Below are 22,379 nucleotides of genomic sequence, written 5' to 3' on the forward strand. Positions count from 1 at the left end.
ATTATTAATGTTTAGAGAAATGAAAAAATAGTAAAAATATTTATTTGGTACACTATAATTTAAAACATTAGGAACCTTGAGAATTATTTTCTTTCTTTTTTAAACACCAAGAATAGTTTAAGCAGTGCTTGCTGCTTTTTTCTCAAATAACTTATAACTAAGTGAGCATCTTTTCTATGCCCTGGAAAATTGTCATGATCCTTTGTAAGTTTGGATCAGCTTATCATTTGTATATTCATTAAATTTCTATTGAGTATCCACCATAGCTTTTCCAGTACTGTGCTAAGGAAAGATCATTTTAAAGGGTTTGCAGCTAATTTTATGGTTGTAATTCAAGTCTTCCCTTGGAATGTCAGCTTTGAAAATCCTTAGTCAGATTCAAGAGCTGACTTGGATTTCTTAGATATAAGGCATCCAAGCAGACTCTTGTAAAGGAATAATGGGAGCTATGGTAGAAATGTCCACTTGTTTACTGAGGACAGGGGATGTCAGAACTGTTTTCATAAGCAACAGAATTATGGAAAGATTTATTTTTAAACTATGACTGTTTTCCCAATCATCTCACTAATACAGAGTTTCCAAATAATTGCTAGAGGTAATTTTCATGTTTTTGAGCATGATTTGAAAATAGATTACATGACTATCAAATTAACTAGTAAATATGATAATAAATAATGAAATATTTTTACTTTAAAAACATATTATTGGCTGGGCAGAGTGGATCATGCCTATAATACTAGCACTCTGGAAGGCCGAGGCAGAAGGATTGCTTAAGGCCAGTTTGACACCAGCCTGAGCAAGAGTGAGACCCCATCTCTACAAAAAATAGAAAAATTATCTGGGTGTGGTATGCACACCTGTAGTCCCAGCTACTCAGAAGGCTAAGGCAGGAGAATTGCTTGAGCCCAGGAGGTTGAGGTTGTTGTGAGCTATGATGACGCCACTGCACTCTAGCCTGGGCAACAGAGTGAGACTCTAAAGAAAACAAACAACAGCAACAAAAAAACCATATTATTCACATACTTGTAAAGAACAGTTGGTTGAGAGAAGGATTGTGGAAAAAGATGTAGAATTGTAAGGGGCTGCAAGAATCTGTGAGCATAGTGGAGAGAGAATGGAGAGCAGCAGCTGTGAAAGGATAGCACTGGAAGAGAGGCATAATCCATAACCTTTAGTTTTTTTTGTTTGTTTTGTTTTTTTGAGACAGAGTCTCGCTCTGCCCGGGCTAGAGTGCAGTGGCATCAGCCTAGCTCACAGCAACCTCAAACTCCTGGGCTCAAGCAATCCTCCTGCCTCAGCTGAGTAGCTGGGACTACAGGCATGCGCCACCATGCCCTGCTAATTTTTTTTCTATATATATTTTTAGTTGGCCAGATAATTTCTTTCTATTTTTTCTTTTTTTAGTAGAGACAGGGTCTCGCTCTTGCTCAGGCTGGTCTCGAACTCCTGACCTCGAGCGATCCTCCCGCCTCGGCCTCCCAGAGTGCTAGGATTACAGGCGTGAGCCACCACGCCCGGCCTTTTAGTTTATTTTTGATCAACACACTACTGCCAACCCTCAGGTTAAGGCAAGGTAAGCAGAGTCATATCACCTTTACTCGCATCTTCTGATGGATTTATTAAAGATGACTCCATATTTACTAAATCAGAAAGCCACAGATATTGCCTTAAATAGCATAGAGTGTAGGAGTGCAAGAGGTGGCAAAACTATGACCCACATCACTAATGTTTGCTTTTGGTTCCCTTCTTCTCAGGTGCTATTTACTAGATAAGATTGGGAGACATTAGACTACTTCTTAAATTTAGTGGACACATCATTTACCTCTCAACTACTGCTTTATCCTTAATGTTTTGCTCCTTTAATATAGTCAAAGATTCAAGAAACCAGGAAGATGAGCTGTCATAATTTTCACATTTTATTGTAATGACTTATTTCATGCGTCGCTCTCCCACTAGACTTGGTATTCTATGAGGGCAGAGGCCATGTTATATTCACTGCTAGATCCCAAGTGCCTAGCATAGTAACTCAATAGCTACTTGTTGAATGAATGAGTAAACCTGATTTATTATTTTGTAATACATTTCAAACTGTTTTAAATTTCTTTTTTTCTTTATTAGATATGCAACCATTGTCTCCAATTTCTGTCCATGAACGCTACAGTTCTCCTACAGCAGGGAGTGCTAAGAGAAGACTTTTTGGAGAGGACCCCCCAAAGGAAATGCTTACAGACAAGATCATAACAGAAGGAACAAAATTGAAAATTGCTCCTTCTTCAAGCATTACTGCTGAAAATATATCAATTTTACCTGGTCAAACTCTTCTAACAATGGCCACAGCCACAGTAACAGGGACAACAGGACATAAAGTTACAATTCCATTGCATGGTAACATTTTAATACATTTGTTTTATATTTTTTCTGGGTTGAACAAAAATTTAAAAAATGGCTTACTGTATTGGGTCACATGGTCTAACTCATTATTTTTCTTGACTCTATACTTTTTTCTTTTCTTAATAGATTTGATTTTTTAGAACAGTTTTAGGTACACAGCAAAATTCAGAGGAAGGTACAGATGTTTCCCATATACTCCCCCTCCCATGCACATATATCTCACACCAGAGTGCTACATTTGTTTCAATCCATGAACCTATATTGACAACACCATTATCACCCAAAGCCCATAGTTTACCTACAAATTTACTCTTGGTGTTGGGTATGGATTTTGACAATGTATTTAATATAATGACAAGTATCTACTGTTGTAGCATCATACAAAGTAGTAATTTCACTGCCCTAAAAATCCTCTTGTGCTCCACCCTTTGTTTTGTTTTGAACCTATCCTGTTTTTTGAATTTTCAAATTTTATAAATTCACTACCCTCTTTGTTAGTACTTGTTTTCTTATCTCAGCTGTCCAAATTAGTGTACATTTCCTTAAGTGCTCAAAACAAAACAAAAGTTGCTTTTTCTCAGTAAATTCAAAGTATTAAAACATCACAGTAACATACAAAATAGAAAACAAAATTTGCTTTTTAAAATAAAGTATCAAAACAGCATATTCTTGTTTCAAAGAAGAAATAGAAAACAAGAATTCAGTCATAACCTATAATAGATATAGCATTTTGTAGCCTTCCTCTCTTTCTCTGACATATTCCTATGCTTATACACACAGATGTGTGTGTGTGTGTGTGTATAAAATTGACAAATTTCCTAGAACTCTACTAGAATTTCCAGCTTATTTCTAAAACTGAGAACTCTTGGTTGTACTTTCAGGTGTTGCAAATGATGCTGGAGAGATCACACTGATACCTATCTCCGTGAATACAACTCAGGAGTCCAAAGTCAAGAGTCCTGTATCACTTACTGCTCAGTCATTGATTAGTGCTTCTCCAAAACAGACCCATCTGACTAAAGCACAAGAGGTACATCCAACTGGAATAAGCAAGCCAAAGAGAACTGGGTCCTTAGCACTGTTTTACAGAAAGGTATGTGTTTTTATGGCAGTAGACAGCACATCAGTCTCATAAGAAGAGTTCACTTAATCAAAGGAAGAAAGATTGAGTAACAGAGCAGCTTTGCCCTTTTTTAATTTTTGTAAAATATACATTACATAAAATTTACCATTTTAACTATTTTTAAGTGCACAGTTTGGTGACATTAAATACAGTCACATTTTTGTGCAGCCATTACCACCATCTATCTCTAGACCTTTTTCATCTTCCCATTCTGAAACTCTGTACTGATGAGGCCAGTGCACTCTAGCTTGGGCAACAGAGCAAGACCTCGTCTCAAAAAAAAAAAAAAAAAAGAATCACTGGTGGCTTTGGAGTCAACCACTTGTCTCTCTTTATATTAATATCAGATTAGTCTATTGAATAGCTTAAATTAGTTTTTACGCTCAATTTGTATATTTTTCCTGCCAAAGATAATTTTCTGTAAGGGATAACTTACTTTCTTTTTCTTTCTTTCTTTTTTTCCTCTGAACAATTAAATTTAAAGGCTTAGTCTAAACAGAATTGTCTGGCTTAGGAATACCACATCAGGGTTACCAGTTCTTAAAACAATGACTCTTGTAGGATCTTAAGGCCATTTGCATTAGTATCAATTCATATTAAGACTGTATATATAGGCCTGGCATAGTGGCTCACACCTGTAATCCTAGCACTCTGGGAGGCCGAGGCAGGCAGATAGTTTGAGCTCAGGAGTTCGAGACTAGCCTGAGCAAGAGCGAGACCCCTGTTTCTACTAAAAAATTAGTAAGAAATTAGCTGGACAACTAAAAATATATAGAAAAAAATTAGCTGGGCATGGTGGCGCATGCCTGTAGTCCTAGCTACTTGGGAGGCTGAGGCAGTAGGATTGCTTGAGCCCAGGAGTTTGAGGTTGCTGTGAGCTAGGCTGATGCCATGGCACTCTGGCCTGGGTTACAGAGACTCTGTCTCAAAAAAAAAAAAAAAAAAAATGTATATATAAAAGGCTCAGGGCATTGAACTGAATTTACTCTGATGTACTTTAAAAAAAACAGCAAACCTCATTTCTCATTTACTTTAATATTCCTGTCCTATGCTCATAAAAATAGTGTAGAATAATAAAGAAACTTTTAAAGTTGTTTTGCTTTCTTTTTGAGAAAGAATCTTGCCCTGTCACCTGGGCTAGATTGCAGTGGCATCATCATAGCTCACTGCAACCTCAAACTCCAGGGTTCAAGTGATCCGCCTGCCTCACCCTCCCAAGTAGCTGGTACTACCGGCATGTGCCACCATGCCCAGATAATATTTCTGTTTTTTGTAGAGATTGGGTCTTTCTCTTGTTTGGGCTGATCTCTAACTCCTAGACTCAAGCAGTCCTCCCACCTCGGTGTCCCAGAGTGCTAGGATTACAGGCGTGAGCCACCGCACCTGGCTGGGCCTCATTTTGCTTTCTGACTCCTTTTTGAAATCAAATATTTTAGTTTTTTATTATCTGACATATTAGGTTTCCTAGCAATTTTACCTGAACCCAAAGGGAACAGATAGAGACTTCTGAACACTTTTGAAAAATTATGCATTCATAATGGTCATGATGTAGGTAAATCCTGCATTTTAGTGTTTCTTACTTTACATAGCTGGCAGGATAGAGTAACGGGGACATCCTTTTAAAAAAAATTTTAAAAATAGTTTTCCAAAGAGAATTTTGCCTTAATCTATATCCTCCTGCTCTAGCAGTGAACTACTGCTGTAGAATAGAAATTTTATTTATTTTAATGTATCGACAGCCCAGGTGTTTTTTAATCTTGGCCTGAAAGCCAATGTTCACAATAAGACATAAAAATTTGAGAAACTATTTACTTAATGTTTTGTATCAATGTGTTATCTTCCATCTTAGGTATATCATTTGGCAAGTGTACGCTTACGTGATCTATGTTTAAAACTGGATGTTTCAAATGAGTTACGAAGGAAGATATGGACATGCTTTGAATTCACTTTAGTTCACTGCCCTGACCTAATGAAAGACAGGCATTTGGACCAGCTCCTCCTTTGTGCCTTTTATATCATGGCAAAGGTAATGTATAAGTTGGGGGAGGTCTTTGCTCTAGTTGCCTATATTTGAAGCATGAGGTAATAATCTGTTGAACTTGATCCTTAGTTTTCCTTTAGTGCTGCAAGACAACAGTGCCCACTATTCTTAAGTAGTAAATTAAAGCTACTGCATGTATTCTCTGAACTCTCCAGTTAATTTTATAATAATCAGCTTTCCCCCTTCATAAGAATACATCGATTGTAAAGGAGTTGAGAAAGATCTTAGAGACCATTTTTAGTAAAATGGCTTTTCACACTATTAATGTGAACCATTTCCATCCTTACCCCAGGATACGTCTGATTTGGTGCTTTAAAGTAAAATGATCTTCACAATGTAGGTTAGTAACTGAGCCCCAGATCTGAAAGTAACTTGTCCAAAGTTTACACAGTAAGGGACAATCTAGAATCTCCTGATTCATAGTCTGGTATAAGCTTCTATGCCATATTGCTTTCCAGTGATTTACTGTGCTGCCTCAGAAGACCATCTTACTTTCTAGTTGCTACAACATGTTTTAAGTCATAAAATAACATTCTTGCTTGATTTTTTAAATTCTGATATATCTGAAACCATCATTTATAACCTTTGTCTTGACCATATTGGCCACACTGGCAGTCCTAGCAGAGATACACAATTAAGACCTGAGTTTAAGCTTTTTGGAACAGAGGACATGTTTTCAAACACTTTTGTCACCCACCTCCCATAATGCCTTCTTAAAATCTCTATAAAAAAATAAGTCTTTTTTTTTTTTTTTTTTTTTTTTTTGAGACAGTCTCGCTTTGTTGCCCGGGCTAGAGTGAGTGCCGTGGCGTCAGCCTAGCTCACAGCAACCTCAAACTCCTGGGCTTAAGCGATCCTACTGCCTCAGCCTCCCGAGTAGCTGGGACTACAGGCATGCACCACCATGCCCAGCTAATTTTTTCTATATAGATTTTTAGCTGTCCAAATCATTTCTTTCTATTTTTGGTAGAGACGGGGTCTCACTCTTGCTCAGGCTGGTCTCGAACTCCTGACCTCGAGCGATCCACTCGCCTCGGCCTCCCAGAGTGCTAGGATTACAGGCGTGAGCCACCGCGCCCGGCCAAAAAAAAAATAAGTCTTAATAAACATTACTAACTAATCATTTGTGTTTTCCAGAAAACTGTCAGTTCAGGCTTTGCTATTTCTAGTTCATCATTATAGACAACAGGTTTAGTGCTAATGGACAGTGAAGCAGGGTAAAGTTGTAATTTAAATGAACTTTATTATAACAGAGAAACCAGAAGAATTCCTTTTTGGACCACTAATCCATTTTCTTCCTTTTGGCCACCACTGTGACTTCTGTCTAAACATTAGAAACCTACAGTCTGTCCTGAAATGTTAAAACCTAATCCTATAATAACCATTCAGTTTTATTGTGAATCACTGCAAGACATTTTCTATCCTTCAGTATGTGGTTAATTTACTTTTAAATAAGTACTTTAAACTAATAAAACTGGAGACTGCAGGGGATTCAACAGATCTGGGTTTTCTTATATCTTTTTTTTTCTTTTATGAAGAAATACATTTTCAGTAGAGTCACACCAGGGCAATTTCAGTACTTTTTGATTAATGAAACTATTAACTGAGTCCCCACAGGCCACAAAGCCCAAACTTTAAAGGTAGTAAAAATCATAAATGTTAGTGGTTTTTAGTCATGGACTGGCCTCGGGGTAATGGCTTTCTGCAAGACTGCTCTCAATGCCAACCTATAATTGAAGTTTTTGTTCAGAGCCATTTTTCTTTCAAAAGCAGTTGATAAATGCAGTTTTTGTTTTCCTTAGGTAACAAAAGAAGAAAGAACTTTTCAAGAAATAATGAAAAGTTACAGGAATCAGCCCCAAGCTAATAGTCACGTGAGTTACATTATTTTTCCTACTGTCCAAAAATAGATTTGTTCTGTTTCTCCACTGACAAGTCATATAAAAGGTAAACTTCTTTTATAATTTTATTATACTTTAGATTTTCTGGTTTAATGGATACCATTAAACTCAAGAGACAGTTTCATTAAAGGACAGTTTCAATAGAAGCCAGGAAATCCAGCTGTTTCTGACTCATCCATATACTTGCATATACTTCTTTCAAGTTCTGCCATTTCATTTGTTCATTTGTTGAGTGGAGACATTTTTCACTTGAAAATCTAATGAAAGATATGTGTAATAGTAATAATATTCTTTAGTTATATGAAACTTGATTCTCTGATGATATTAAAATCCAGTGGAAATTGAGGCTTTATAAACTTAACTCCAGCTTCTCTTGCCATCATCTGGTAAGAATCTTAATGTTTGCATCTTTGAATAGATGTGAAGCATTTCTGATCATTTTGTTCTACTAGCTGTGGTGAAAATCCTGTAAAACCATTAAATTTTAGAAATGGAAAATGTTAGCCTAGTGGCCTGGCACATAGTTGGCACTTAATGAATGTTAACTTCATATTGTGTGTTTTCTGTTTTTTGTTTTTGAGACAGAGTCTTGCTCTGTCACCCAGGCTAGAGTGCCGTGGCATCAGCTTAGCTCATAGCAACCTCAAACTCCTGGGCTCAGGCAATCTTCCTGCCTTAGCCTCTGGAGTACCTAAGACTACGGGCGCACGCCACATGCCCGGCTAATTTTTCTATTTTTAGTAGAGATGTTCTTATTGTTATTATAGCTAAAGAACAAAGGTAGGTTACCTTAAGGGTTTGACCTTCAAAAACCTAGTTGCTCTGCTCCTAAGGAGCATAATGGCCTTTTCTCTGGCCCTGGAGATCACAGAAAAAGAGAGAGGTGGGGCCCAGTACTGGTAGCCATACCCTCTTTTAAGAGAGCCCCACAAATGGTTTCACTTCTTTACTCAAGCCCCAAAATACATGATATTGAGCAACATTGTATGAAGTATATACATTTGTTATATCCTGTGACAAGTTAAGTCACAAGATGAATGTGATGAATTTTCCTGAAGAGGCCCAGAAACTCAACCTATAGTGGTCCAGATTGTCCTTAAAGATCATGTGGCCATCTAAAAGGAGTGGGAATGGGCTGGGGACAGGAAAACAAGCCCCGTTAAGACCAAATGGTTCTTGTGTAAGGAATTAAAAGGAAGGAGGAACAAGTTCAGATCTTTGAGGTTGCTTTTCTTTGGCAAAACTTGCCGGTCATCTTTAGTTGCTACTTAATTCCTCTTCTGTTTTGTAAACTAAGATGGCACATTTTATGTGGTAGGCTCTGCTTCAATATGCCCTTTTTTATGGTGTTTTCCATATTCTACACTTACCAGAGCTAATAATATCTTAACCCTTGATTATCACTTATAAATATTTTTTAATTGGCTTGATTAAAAAATATTGTTCTTTTCATTTTGATTTTGCTTAACCTGTGCCTCTTTGTGACTCAGCAATCCTTTATTCCCCCCTCTGGCCTGTAGGTATACAGAAGTGTTCTGTTGAGAAGTATCCCAAGAGAAGTTGTGGCATACAATAAAAACATAAATGGTGATTTTGAAATAATAGATTGTGGTAAGTTATCCAATTTAACATGCTATATGTAAAACACCTTTGATTACATTGTACATAATATAGTGGGTGTTGGGCAACTTGGAAATAGGAGTCATGATGTAGGTGGGGTGGGCAATGCACACATTTTGAAAGGATGAAGTTTAAGATAAGGATGGGCAGGTATAGTGTATAGAAACCAATTGTTTGTCCCTTGTTAATTGTGTTTTGGAAATTTTCTAGTCTATTTATGCATGTTAATAAAACACATAAAAGACACTTAATAAAATTGATAAATCTCATCTGGGCACGGTGGCTTACGCCTATAATCCTAGCACTCTGGGAGGCCGAGGCGGGTGGATCGCTCGAGGTCAGGAGTTCGAGACCAGCCTGAACAAGAGCAAGACCCTGTCTGTACTAAAAATAGAAAGAAATTATCTGGCCAACTAAAATATATATAGAAAAAAATTAGCTGGGCATGGTGGCGCATGCCTGTAGTCCCAGCTACTCGGGAGGCTGAGGCAGTAGGATCACTTAAGCCCAGGAGTTTGAGGTTGCTGTGAGCTAGGCTGATGCCACGGCACTCTAGCCTGGGCAACTGAGTGAGACTCTGTCTCAAAAAAAAAAAAAAAAAAATTCATAAATCTCAATGACAGGAATGCAAGGTAGCTGTCAGTGATCTTCCCGAGGAGACAATTAAGGAAATGTACTATTCATAATAAGTATATAGGTGATTCTGCTACCACAAAAGAAAAGAGAAATCAAATAGTTACTATTCATATTCTTCTTCTGCCCATCTCCTTTTCTTTGTCTCATCTTTCTTATATAAATGCATGTCTATATATGTACTGTGATTTATTTAATCCTATAATGTGGGACATTAGTGTTGTTTCAACTTATACAGAGCTTTGTGATAAACATTGTAGCTTAATCTTTGGTCCACGTCCTTAGGATAAATTCTTAGAGAAAATTGGCTGCGTCAAAACTTTTTTTTTTTTTTTTTTGAGACAAGGTCTTTTTCTGTTGCTTGGGCTAGAGTACCCTGGCATCCTCATAGCTCACTGCAACCTCAAACTCCTGGGCTCAAGCAGTCCTTCTGCCTCAGCCTCCTGAGTAGCTGGGATTATAGGCATGTGCCACCACACCCAGCTAAAAGTAATTTTTTAATTACACAAATATCCATGATCATTATGGTGTCTCCTGGGATCTAAACTTTTAAGATCTCACTCACCAAAAAGATCTTTTAATAATGTCCTAGAATCTGATCCCATTTAAGGATACATAGACCAAACTTAATTCTTTTTATATAGATACATATTCCTGAGCCTTTTTAAGGCAATGAGAAGTATATAAGACAGTATCTCAGAAAAATATCAAAAACCCTTTTTCTATGTTTGTTATACTTGTTACTTACCTATCCAGAGTGGTTTTTCTACAAAACTAGGCATCATAGTTTAGCTAGGAAACTGTGGACCCCTTGTCTGTTTTGTGTTTTCTCTATGAGAAACCAAGCAACTGCTAACCAGTATCTCAGATGCAGAAAGCAATGAAGTTCTAGAGAGAGGTAAGCAAAAGGTAATAGAGCATGATTTTTTTTTGATAGGTAAGTATATGCCAAAGAAGTTTGAGGTGTTGTTAGCTGCTTCCCTTATAATCTAAAGGTTTCGGCTCAAACTCTTCTATACAAACATATATTAACTAGATATATATTAGCAACCAAGCAAAAAACCATTCTTAGAGATCCTGTACAGTGGTGATGGCACAGGACAGGGAGGGTATTTAGTAATAATGGACTCAGGAATTCTAGCACTCAAGACCAGAGGAAGTTATGGAGGAGGATTCAGTCAGATAAGTCTATATTCAGATAAGACTGTTCTAGTTCCTGGAGCTATGGTTAGATGCTACAACCTAGACTTGGACACACCAAAGACTACCACCTTGGGAAGAACAGTTCTGGTTCTATAAACAAAATCATTATTAGATGTAAAATAATTACTATTTAAAATGCACACACACATGCACACAGTCATGTGCTGCATAATGTGCTTTCAATCAATGACAGATTGCATATACAAAAGTGGCCTCATAAGATTATAATACTGTGTTTTGGCCAGGTGTTGTGGCTCATATGTGTAATCTTAGCACTTTGGAAGGCTGAGGTGGGATGATCACTTGAGGTCAGGAGTTTGCAGCCAACCTGAGCAACATAGCAAGACCATGTTTCTACAAAAAATAGAAAAATTAGCCAGTTGTGATGGCAAGCACCTGGAGTCCCAGCTACTCAGGAAGCGGAGGCAGGAGGATCACTTGAGCCCAGGAGTTTGATGTTACAGTGAGCTATGATGACACTACTGCTCTCTAGCCTGGGCAACAGAGCAAGACCCTGTCTTTAAAAAAAAAAAAAAAAAAAAAAACCTTTATGTTGAAAACTGCATCCCCACCAAAACAAAAAACAGTTAAAGCAAATTCTCTCAAGGGGCAAAAATTCTTTTTTCATATAAGATGTATAAGTTTGGTAAGTTCAAATTGATAAATAGGTGACTTTATTTGTGTTATACCCATGTTACAGTCACGAAACAGATAACCATGATATGAGTAGAGCACATTTTTTACTTGTTTTTAGATTATAGTGATGCCTTTTAGAGCCCACAAGAAACTACCAAAATATCACCGAAATGATCTAAAACCATTGAAGTTTTTAATTCGTCTGTGATAAGTGGCTTTTGCATAATTGGAACTAAATGCCACTGCCCTCTTAGAAAACAGTCTGAACTATTTCCTGCACACTGTGATTTTGAGGAGCAAAAAGGATGGTGGAGGACGTGGCAGGAGAAATGTAAAATAAATGCTAAGTGCCTAATCTAGGGAAGTGCTACTATGCTGGTCAAGCCCATCATATCTCAACCTGACCCTTTGGTTTATAAATAAATTCCAATCTTCTTTCTTACTTTTATCTTAAAAGAATTTTGCTTTCTTATTTTCTCCATTTTTAAGTGGTAAGGTTCACAGTATATACCTCTTCTCAAACTAAACACTAATGACAGTGTATACAAGGAAACCAGCTACAGCCAATTGAGCAGCTCCTCTGGGAATGATAGATGAGGATTTCACTAAAATGTAATCCCAAACAATTTGGATGTGCCTAACCCAGGAAACCAGTTTAAATGAGAAATGGATATCTACTCTTCCCTTCAACTCTCTTCCCTTGGATGTACATGTATCATCCTGGGGTATAAAACTAACAGTCTCTGGCCACCCACAGCTGTGAGATAGTTTGCCTTCTCCCTTCCCACTTTTACTTTAGATCCTTGGAAAATTCTCAAGCCAAAGATCTAGGGTAAAAAATTTAGCATGTCCTGGAGCTCTGCAGATAGTATCTGTGTTCTCCTAAGGGCTTGTCTTATTCACCAAATGGTTTATATAAAACCACATTTAGTTGCTTGACAGTGATACGTTGTAATCCAAGAAAGGACATTCCTCTCTTTTGTAACAGCAGTAGGGAGAATTATAAAACCATAATAGTGTTAACAAACCTGCAAAGGGGATTCCCTTCATTTGCTTAGCACACAGAAAGCCAATTACTGAGACAGTGAGGATTGTCAAGGAAGAAAGGTGGGAGAGGTGGACTGCCTGAAATCTGCCTCCCCGACTGACAGGGTCACAGGTTTTTGTAGAGGTAAAATGAATAATGCATGAAGTGAGTGAGCATCATTACATGTTTGGGGCAGAGTACAAGGCAAGACAGCCCAGTGAGAAATCATACTAGCACATATATCACATGATCAAAAAATGGCAGATAAGTCCCTCCTGGGACGGAGATTTCAGTAGTATAATGAGCCAGGGTTAATATTAGTCATTCTTTTGGTCTTGTTCTTAGGTGGGATGCGGAGAGTAGTAGCTAAATGGATCCCTGAGTAAGATCTGTGGTGGGATGGTGCTTACCTTGTTTTCTCTGGATAAACAGGTGGAATAAGACCTTGCGGTTATCTTGTGGCTGCAAGGAGGTTCTGCTGTTCCTGGGAAAATAACTCAAAAGTTACTGGGGCCGGGCGAGGTGGCTCACGCCTGTAATCCTAGCACTCTGGGAGGCCAAGGCGGGCAGATTGTTTGAGCTCAGGAGTTCGAGACCAGCCTGAGGAAGAGCAAGATCTCGTCTCTACTAAAAATAGAAAGAAATTATATGGACAGCTAAAAATATATATAGAAAAATTAGCCGGGCATGGTGGCACATGCGTGTAGTCCCAGCTACTCGGGAGGCTGAGGCAGGAGGATTGCTTGAGCTCAGGAGTTTGAGGTTGCTGTGAGCTAGGCTGATGCCATGGCACTCTAGCCCTGGTGACAGAGCAGGACTCTGCCTCAAAAAAAAAAAAAAGTTAATGGGCCAGGCACAGTGGCTCACGCCTGTAATCCTAGCCTGTAATCCTAGCACTCTGGGAAGCCGAGGTGGGAGGATTGCTGAGCTCTGGCATTCGAGACCAACCTGAGCAAGAATGAGACCCCCGTCTCCACTAAAAATAGTAAAAAGTAGCTGGATGCGGTGGTACACGCCTGTAGTCCCAGCTACTCAGGAGGCTGAGGCAAGAGGATTGCTGGAGCCCAGGCGTTTGAGGTTGCTGTGAGCTAGGCTGACACCACGGCACTCTAACTCAGGCAACAAAATGAGACTCTTTCTCAAAAAAAAGAACTGCAAAAAGGCTTTTTTGTTCATGGAGCTGGTTATAGTTGTTCACTGGTTCATTTCACAAATAGGTATCAAACATATACCATGTGTTTCAGATTATATTAGGCAGAGATCCCTACCATATGAAGGGAAACAGATTTGTAACACTTATAGCACCATGCAGACAAACCTTTGATCACATTCTGTGTCCCATTCTTTCATACGTTTCATCTTTTAAATAAGTATGTATGGTAAGATAGTCACTAGGCCTACTAAAGCTTTATTTTCAGAGTGCCAAGGGTCCTTAATGAACTGATACGGTAGAAATCTGTCTCCTGTATAAAAGATAACTGACGTCTTGCTATTTTAAAATGAAAATATAGCTAAATAAAAATTTTTGATTAGAATCCAAGGTCCCAGAGACTTTTAAATGTTTGGTTCATTTAAACGAAGTATAGTCCTTACCTGATGTAAATATTAACAACTGGAATTGGAATGACACAGAAATATGTGAGTATAGTCTCTGCCTCAAGAAATTTCTAAAGAAATAACGGTGATATGGCATCTCTTTGGTTCTCCTGGAGAGAGTTGGAACCCATTCTATTAAGTGAAGTATCCTAAGAATGGAAAAATAAGCACCACATGTACTCACCAGCAAACTGGTTTCCCTGATCATCACCTAAGTGCACATTTGGGAATAACACCAATTGGGTATCGGACAGAGGTGGGGGCTGAGGGGAGGGGATGGGTGTAACCTACTTGATGAGTGCGATGCGCACTATTTGGGGAATGGACACGCTTGAAGCTCAGACTCGGGGGGATGGGGGGGCATGGGCAATATATATAACCTGAACTTTTGTACACCTATAATAAGCTGAAATAAAAAAAAAAAGAAATTTCTAACCCAAGGAGGATACTAAATAATTTTAATTCATCCATGTAATGAGAATAATGTAAAATAGCTGTTACCAAGCCAGTATGCTTTGCAACAGTGTTTCCAAGAATGATAGTATAAATGTTTTGGGGGAAGACAGACTATGTATAAAAAATTTGGAAAGTATGAAGTTAAAGTGAACATTTTTTTTTTCCCCACCATACTACTTCTTAATATACTAACATACATTCTGAATTTCCAATATAATATGCAGCATTTTCTCAACTTAACCACATAGCTTCCCCTTGCTGCCCCAGTGAAGATCCTTCAAAAATAGCAATAGCAAAAAAGACATTCATATTAGGACTGAAATCCCCTGGGACTGCTTGAGCCTTGACCCATGTTTGAGTTTTCTGGTTTTCCTAAGGGGAAGGCATGTTTCTACAAACATTGTGCTCAATGTTTGCAGGCCAGTGTATTGAGAATGAGAACATTTTTATATATGCTGAACTCTTTTTACTTGGTAGTGGCTTTCCTAGTTCCTTTAAACAGATGATTCTTGTATATACAGGTAGACAATAGTTTGTAATACTCTTCCCAAAAAAAAAGAGTAGGATAAAATTCTGTTGGTGCCATAAGCTATCCCAGAGTAACCCTAGTAACTAGGAAAGCACCTTGGGACAAGCTGTCATTTTACAATTGAGGGGGCTCACTAAAAACTGAACACTGGTTCCTGATCAGGGTTCCTGTTGTGCATGGGAAAATAAGGCTTTTTGAATACCTTTGCCATATATTTGCAGAGAAATAAACACAAACAATTCATTTTGCTTCTTCCTTAACATGTGAGGATATGCTTTACCTTTTAGAGTCTCTCCACCTTTCTTAAAAAGCCAATAAGAATATCTGTAGGCCCTTTTATGATCTGAAGCCAGAGTTTGCCACTGCCACCCATACTGTGGAACTTAGCTAAACACCAACCCAGAACTGGTGCCCTTCTAAGGGCCACCAGTGACAGTAAATCCAAAAGCTATGCTTGTGAAAACATTCTTGCTAAAGTGGTATCTAGAGAAAAGAGCACCACTTTAAGTTCATATGTTTGTATTTTTCTTGATTCCAATTTGATTTATAAATAACACAGGTGGATTTCTTCTTTTTTTTTTTTTTTTTTGAGACAGAGTTTCACTCTGTTGCCCAGGCTAGAGTGCCATGGCGTCAGCCTAGCTCACAGCAACCTCAAACTCCTGGGCTCAAGCAATCCTTCTGCCTCAGCCTCCTGAGTAGCTGGGACTACAGGCATGCGCCACCATGCCTGGCTAATTTTTTTCTATATATTTTTAGTTGTCCAGCTAATTTCTTTCTATTTTTTAGTAGAGACGGTGTCTCTCTCTTGCTCAGGCTGGTCTCGAACTCCTGAGCTCAAGCTATCCACCCGCCTCAGCCTCCCAGAGTGCTAGGATTACAGGTGTGAGCGACCGTGCCTGGCCAACACGGGTGGATTTCTGAACCGTCTCTGAAAATACTAATTGCCTTACATAAAGATTTGTGGTGGCCTTTTTAATACTGTAGAGAGGAAATTCCAATCACCACCTTATATATTAAAGTATATCTATCACAACATTGAATTCTTTTCAACAGTCTTGGAAGAGGCTACAAAAACACCAGACTGTTCCAGTGGACCAGTGAAAGAGGAAAGAGGTGATCTTATCAAATTTTACAATACAATATATGTAGGAAGAGTGAAGTCATTTGCATTGAAATACGACTTGTCAAATCAGGACCATGTGGTATGTTTCATGTTTTACTACTTTGTTAATATTGTATTACTATGAGTTTATTTTTGCTAAATATTTCAGAGTTTAAAGCCTCACTGATACATTATGTAAGAGAAAATGTATTATCAGTTAATCAGAGAATGACTAATAATCAGAATGATTAAGACTATAATACAACAGAGACCAGAGGGCATCATGAGAATTTTATCTATACTGTGATTATGTTGCTAGAAATTATGTATACATATGGGTAAGGACTAGATAGGAACATGGAAATATTAAAACAATTAATTTGGGTAATTTTTGTTTTGGTTTCTCTTGTTATATTGTGGAAGATAAATGTTTTTCTCAAGGTAAAGAGAAAAAGAAATAAGTAAGTAGGCCTGGATCATTAATAGAGGCAACACTAAGAAATTTTTATATCGTCCCTAGTTTTGGCAGTAGCAGCAGACCTGAAAAAGTGTTACCAGTGTATATGCTGAGGTTGGTTACCAGGATACCAGCCTTTAGCTATAAGAAAGAGGGCCCTAGTACAAGCTGCAGCCAGCCACCCAGTAGCATGTTGTGAGGATAGTCACAGACCATAACTGTTCATCCTGTTCCATCAGTTCTGCCTCCTCTCTGTCACGTGCTGTGCTATGAATATCTTTACCGTCAGCCAACTGAAACTAGTTGTATTAGCTTCAAGTGAAGATGATGAGTGAAATATTAGATAAGGCTGGGCACAATGGCTCACGCTTATAATCCTAGCACTTTGGGAGCCCGAGACAGGAGTCTCACTAGAGGTCAAGAGTTCAAGACCAGCCTAAGGAAGATCAAGACCCTGTTCCTATAAAAAATAGAAAAAAACTAGCTGAGTATGTTGGCATCCACCTGTAGTCCCAGCTACTCAGAAGGCTGAGGCAGGAAGATCACTGGAGCCCAGGGGTTCAAGGTTGCATTGAGCTATGATGAGGCCACAATACTCCAGCCTGGGCAATACAGTAAGACCCTGTCTCAAAAAAACAAAAAAGAAAGAAATATTAATTAAGGAGCCATCTCTATTTATTTGTGTTGTACAGAATGTTAAAGAAAAATGAAATCCTTGCTCACCTAATTTATGTCTAAATCTTTTGCATTTCTGTGTCTTTCCCATTTCCTTAACAGATTTTTTTCCATGTTGGAATCATCTTGCTGGCTCATGGAATTCCCTGCCTCTCTTTTATTCATTCTGTTATTGTTTTGTTCATGGGTGTGTATGAGTGTAGAGAGATTCTTATTGCAAGTATTAGAATGTTGATTATTCTTTGTCCCTACTTTCTAACCACTGCTTTCTTACCACTCCTGATGTCTTGCCCAGAATTCTTAATACTAGTTACAGGATTTCCTGAAAGATCCAGAAAAATAAGTTCTACTTTATCTGTTAATAATTGTTAGAAAACAAACAACAAAAAAACCCAAGATGTAATGAACCATTTCTTTGCACTTTTTAGCCATAAATAATCTCTTGCAGTATAACTGACTCCTAACTAGGAGATGCCGTAAGAATAAAAATATGATGGGATTCAAAAAAACAAAAACTTTTATCTTAAAAATCTGACTTTTGGGTTATTTTAGATGGATGCTCCACCACTGTCTCCTTTTCCACACATTAAGCAACAGCCCGGCTCACCACGCCGCATTTCCCAGCAACACTCCATTTATGTTTCCCCGCACAAGAATGGGTCAGGCCTTACACCAAGAAGTGCTCTGCTGTACAAGTTCAATGGCAGCCCTTCTAAGGTAAGGTGCATACAGGCTTTACTCCAAAACAACTTATATACACACATATGTTAAAAGTTGGATTTCAGATTACCAATCAATAATCATTAATCTGGCCTTTTTTTTTGTGCCAAATTACTCCTATACTGATAAAATGTGAACTGTAGGCCGGGCACGGTGGCTCACGCCTGTAATCCTAGCACTCTGGGAGGCCGAGGCGGGAGGATCACTCGAGGTTAGGAGTTCGAGACCAGCCTGAACAAGAGCAAGACCCTGTCTCTACTAAAAATAGAAAGAAATGATTTGGACAGCTAAAATTCTATATAGAAAAAAATTAGCCGGGCATGGTGGCACATGCCTGTAGTCCTAGCTACTCGGGAGGCTGAGGCAGGAGGATCGCTTGAGCCCAGGAGTTTGAGGTTGCTGTGAGCTGGGCTGATGCCACGGCACTCTAGCCCAGGCAACAGAGTGAGACTCTGTCTCCAAAAATAAATAAATAAATAAACTGTTAACTCTAGCACGTTTCCTGTGATCTAGAGCAGTATATTCAGTTGAAGTAGTTTAATCCATTACTGTTGATATATTTGGGGAGTTCATGTCCAGAGTCCAGTGTGTCTCCCTGTTCAAGCATGATCTTGAGAAGGGACCCATAAGGCAACACCTGCAAATGGTCAGACATGAGACTGTTAAATTTAAAGAAAGGCCTTGGAAGTGAAAGTGCATTGGTGCATAGCAACCAGGATAGTGAAAAGTCTGAAAACAGAGGCCTCCTCTTACGTACATAGACAACCCTGTGGTTGTCTCTATCTTATCTTCATATAGTGATGAAGATGTGACATGGACATGATTACTGTTTTCAGATATTTCAAGGACTATCAAGCAGATAAGTTTAGTATATCTCCAGAAGCCAGAATCAGTATCAACTGAAAGAAATTGTAGGGGGGCAGATTGTAACTCAGTTCAAATACAAGGACAGCTCCTTATCTCATTAGTTTCCTATTCAGTTCCACAAACACCTATTGAGTTCTTACCATACTTGACAAAAAGGTTGTCTAAGATATATATACCAGGTTTATTTTTCTTCTTTATAGAAATTGATTTCCTATAAAAATATTTAGAAGAGATTCTTGCATGGAATCAAAGATTAGACCAGTTGACTTTTAAGGTAGTGATTCTGAAACCATGAGTGAAAATCACCTGTTGAACTTGTTGAACAGATACCTGGTCCACACACCTATTGAATCCAAATCACTACCAGTCAGGTCTGAGACTAATTAAAACAAGCTCCATAGATGTTTGTGATGCACAGATTTCAGGAACTGCTTCTCTGGAAGCTTGTTAGAAACACAGAATCTCTGCCAGGTGTGATGGCTCAGGCCTATAATCCTAGCACTCTAGGAGGCTGAGGTGGGAGGATCCCTTAAGAGTTCAAGACCAGCCTGAGCAGAAGCAAGACCCTATCTCTATCAAAAATAGGAAAAAATCAGCCAGGTGTGGTGGCACACACCTGTAGTCCCAGCTACTTGGGAGGCTAAGGCATGAGGATCGCTCCAGCTCAGGTGTATAAGGTTGCAGTGAGCTGTGATGATGCCACTGCACTCTACACTGGGCAACAGAGTAAGACTCTGTCTAAAAAAAAAAAAGGAAAGAAACACAGAATCTCAGGCTCCACACCAGCCCTGCTAGTTCTGAGTCTGCATTTTAAAGATCCCCAAATGATTAATAAGCACATTAAAGATTGAAAAACATTACTCTGAAGTAAAGGATCTCAAACTTTAGGAAGCATCAGAATCACCTGGAGGGGATATTAGAACATAGATTGCTGGGCTTTACCCCAGAATGTTGATTTCGGTAGGTTTAGGGTGAACCTTGAGAATCTGCATTTTTAATAAGTTCCTACATGCTTATGCTTATGCTTCTTGTCTGGGGACTACGCTAAGAACTACTGTTACAAGGTAAATCCAATTTTTTTTTTTTTTTTTTTTTTTTGAGACAGAGTCTCACTTTGTTGCCCGGGCTAGAGTGAGTGCCGTGGCGTCAGCCTAGCTCACAGCAACCTCAAACTCCTGGGCTTAAGTGATCCTACTGCCTCAGCCTCCCGAGTAGCTGGGACTACAGGCATGCACCACCATGCCGGGCTAATTTTTTCTATATATACTTTTAGTTGTCCAGATAATTTATTTCTATTTTTAGTAGAGACGGAGTCTCACTCAGGCTGGTCTCGAACTCCTGACCTCGAGCGATCCACCCAACTCGGTCTCCCAGAGGGCTAAGATTACAGGCGTGAGCCACCGCGCCCGGCCGTAAATCCAATTTTTAAGCCACCTGAAAATATTAGTTCTAGCCATCCTTAATAAATTGGTCTAAATCAAAAAAATAATCTCTACCCCAGTGTTTAGATTTGGATAGATGATAGAGGACAGGAAAATGCAGTTAGCTTGATTCTTTGCTGCTGTTTCCCTCCCCACACCTACTTCTTTTACTCACAAATCTCCTCTGTTTTTGCACAGAGTTTGAAAGATATCAACAACATGATAAGGCAAGGTGAGCAGAGAACCAAGAAGCGAGCAATAGCCATCGATAGTGATGCAGAATCACCTGCCAAACGCCTCTGCCAAGAAAATGATGACGTTTTACTTAAACGACTACAGGATGTTGTCAGTGAAAGAGCAAATCATTAATGTCATTCCTGTTTCTATGATAAAAGCACTTTCAGTTTGTTCTGCAGAAAGTTGGGGCTCTGTCCTTCACATCTTTCAGCTCTGTAGATGGTAAAATGTCATTGGGTTATAAGAAAAAGTGCACCAAAATTATGTGCTTTTTTTTTTTTACATTTATCCAAAATGTAGTTGACAGAAATGTTTTTTGACTTGGCTTGGAAAGGAATATTTTAAGTGCCTTTTAGAAGTATTAATAGTCATAGAATTTTTTAACTGTTCCTTGGGTTAGTTATTAAGATAAAGTAAGGAGGAACCCCATAACTTTTTAGCTGTCTTTTAAAAATAATCAAATGTCTCCTCGTGTGCTTTGTAATATAAGGGTAATCTATTTTTATTAAGCATGCTGTGAGATATTTGTATTTTCAATTTAATATTGAAGGTAAGGGTTGGTTCCCATAGTACCTGGGCCACAAGATTATGCACCAGCCTATCTCTGGCCCACTGTGGTAACTCTGCATCCAGGTGCCACTACTCTTCTGGGTTGTGCCCTTCCTCTCCTTGAGCATAAGCAGATTTGTGCCTGAGCCTCTGCTACCCCCATTCCTTGCTTTCCAACCCTGAGCTCTCTTAGCTTGGTGTCACAACCCAATAAAAGGGGTACTTCTTTTTTAAACTACTATCATTTTGTTTTTCATGACATTAACTTAATTATGCATGATTGTAGTAAGTCATGTAATTGTCACATATGAAGCTGCTTCTTAAGCCAGTAGAATAAAATTCAGAATAAGTTATTAGAAACTGAATTTCCTATTAGTAAGGTAGCACCATGATAATGTGTGATATACTGTTTCTGAAGTCATCATAAGATCATTCTTGGCCGGGCATGGTGGCCCACGCCTGTAATCCTAGCACTCTGGGAGGCCAAGGTGGGCGGATCGTTTGAGCTCAAGAGTTCGAGACCACCCTGAGCAAGAGCAAGATCCCGTCTCTACTAAAAAAAATAGAAATTAGCTGGACAACTAAAAATATATATATATAAAATTAGCTGAGCATGGTGGTCCATGCCTGTAGTCCCAACTACTCAGGAGACTGAGGCAGGAGGATTGCTTGAGCCCAGGAGTTTGAGGTTGCTGTGAGCTAGGCTGACACCACGGTGCTCTAGCCCAGGCACAGAGTGAGACTCTGTCTCAAAAAAAAAAACAGATCATTCTCAATGTCTAATTGATTCCTTAAGAATATTTGAAACCTTTTTTTAAAACTTCATTAAAATCACCTCATGCCTTATAATTCTAATATACATCAGTAAAGTAACTACTTATTATTCCCCCAACTTTGTTCTCAGTATTATTAGTGCATCATGAGTTTCCTATTAGGGTTTGACCGCTGGGTCCCCCTGAAGATGTTTTTCAGTAGGGATATAGCTCTCCAAAGGATCAGCTCTTCATCATTCACTTTTTTCTAGTGTGTTTCTAGACTCTGGAAGGACATGGATAAGCCATTATTCACTAATTTTGAGAAGATTTATCAAAAACCTTAATGTTTAAAAGGTATAGTATTTACCTTACCTATGTCTAACCATGGCTAATTTGAAATAGTCTAAGATTTGGCTGTCAATTAGCAATTAATATTG

At 38.6% G+C, this 22,379-nt stretch overlaps 1 protein-coding gene across 1 annotated transcript in view; it reads left to right on the forward strand.

Moving 5' to 3' along the window:
- Nucleotides 1-21,694, forward strand: part of RBL1 (RB transcriptional corepressor like 1) — a 59,839-nt gene extending 38,145 nt beyond the window's left edge. The window contains exons 15-22 of the mRNA XM_045528629.1: nt 2,119-2,385; nt 3,273-3,484; nt 5,364-5,540; nt 7,358-7,429; nt 8,977-9,067; nt 16,213-16,361; nt 17,946-18,110; nt 20,600-21,694. Coding sequence (XP_045384585.1) covers nt 2,119-2,385; nt 3,273-3,484; nt 5,364-5,540; nt 7,358-7,429; nt 8,977-9,067; nt 16,213-16,361; nt 17,946-18,110; nt 20,600-20,770 — 1,304 coding nt within the window. The 3' untranslated portion in view covers nt 20,771-21,694. The remainder of the gene's footprint in view (nt 1-2,118; nt 2,386-3,272; nt 3,485-5,363; nt 5,541-7,357; nt 7,430-8,976; nt 9,068-16,212; nt 16,362-17,945; nt 18,111-20,599) is intronic.
- The last annotated feature ends 685 nt before the right edge of the window (nt 21,695-22,379 follow it).

The sequence above is a fragment of the Lemur catta genome, chromosome 17, assembly GCF_020740605.2.
Source record: "Lemur catta isolate mLemCat1 chromosome 17, mLemCat1.pri, whole genome shotgun sequence".
Taxonomy (NCBI): Eukaryota; Metazoa; Chordata; class Mammalia; order Primates; family Lemuridae; genus Lemur; species Lemur catta.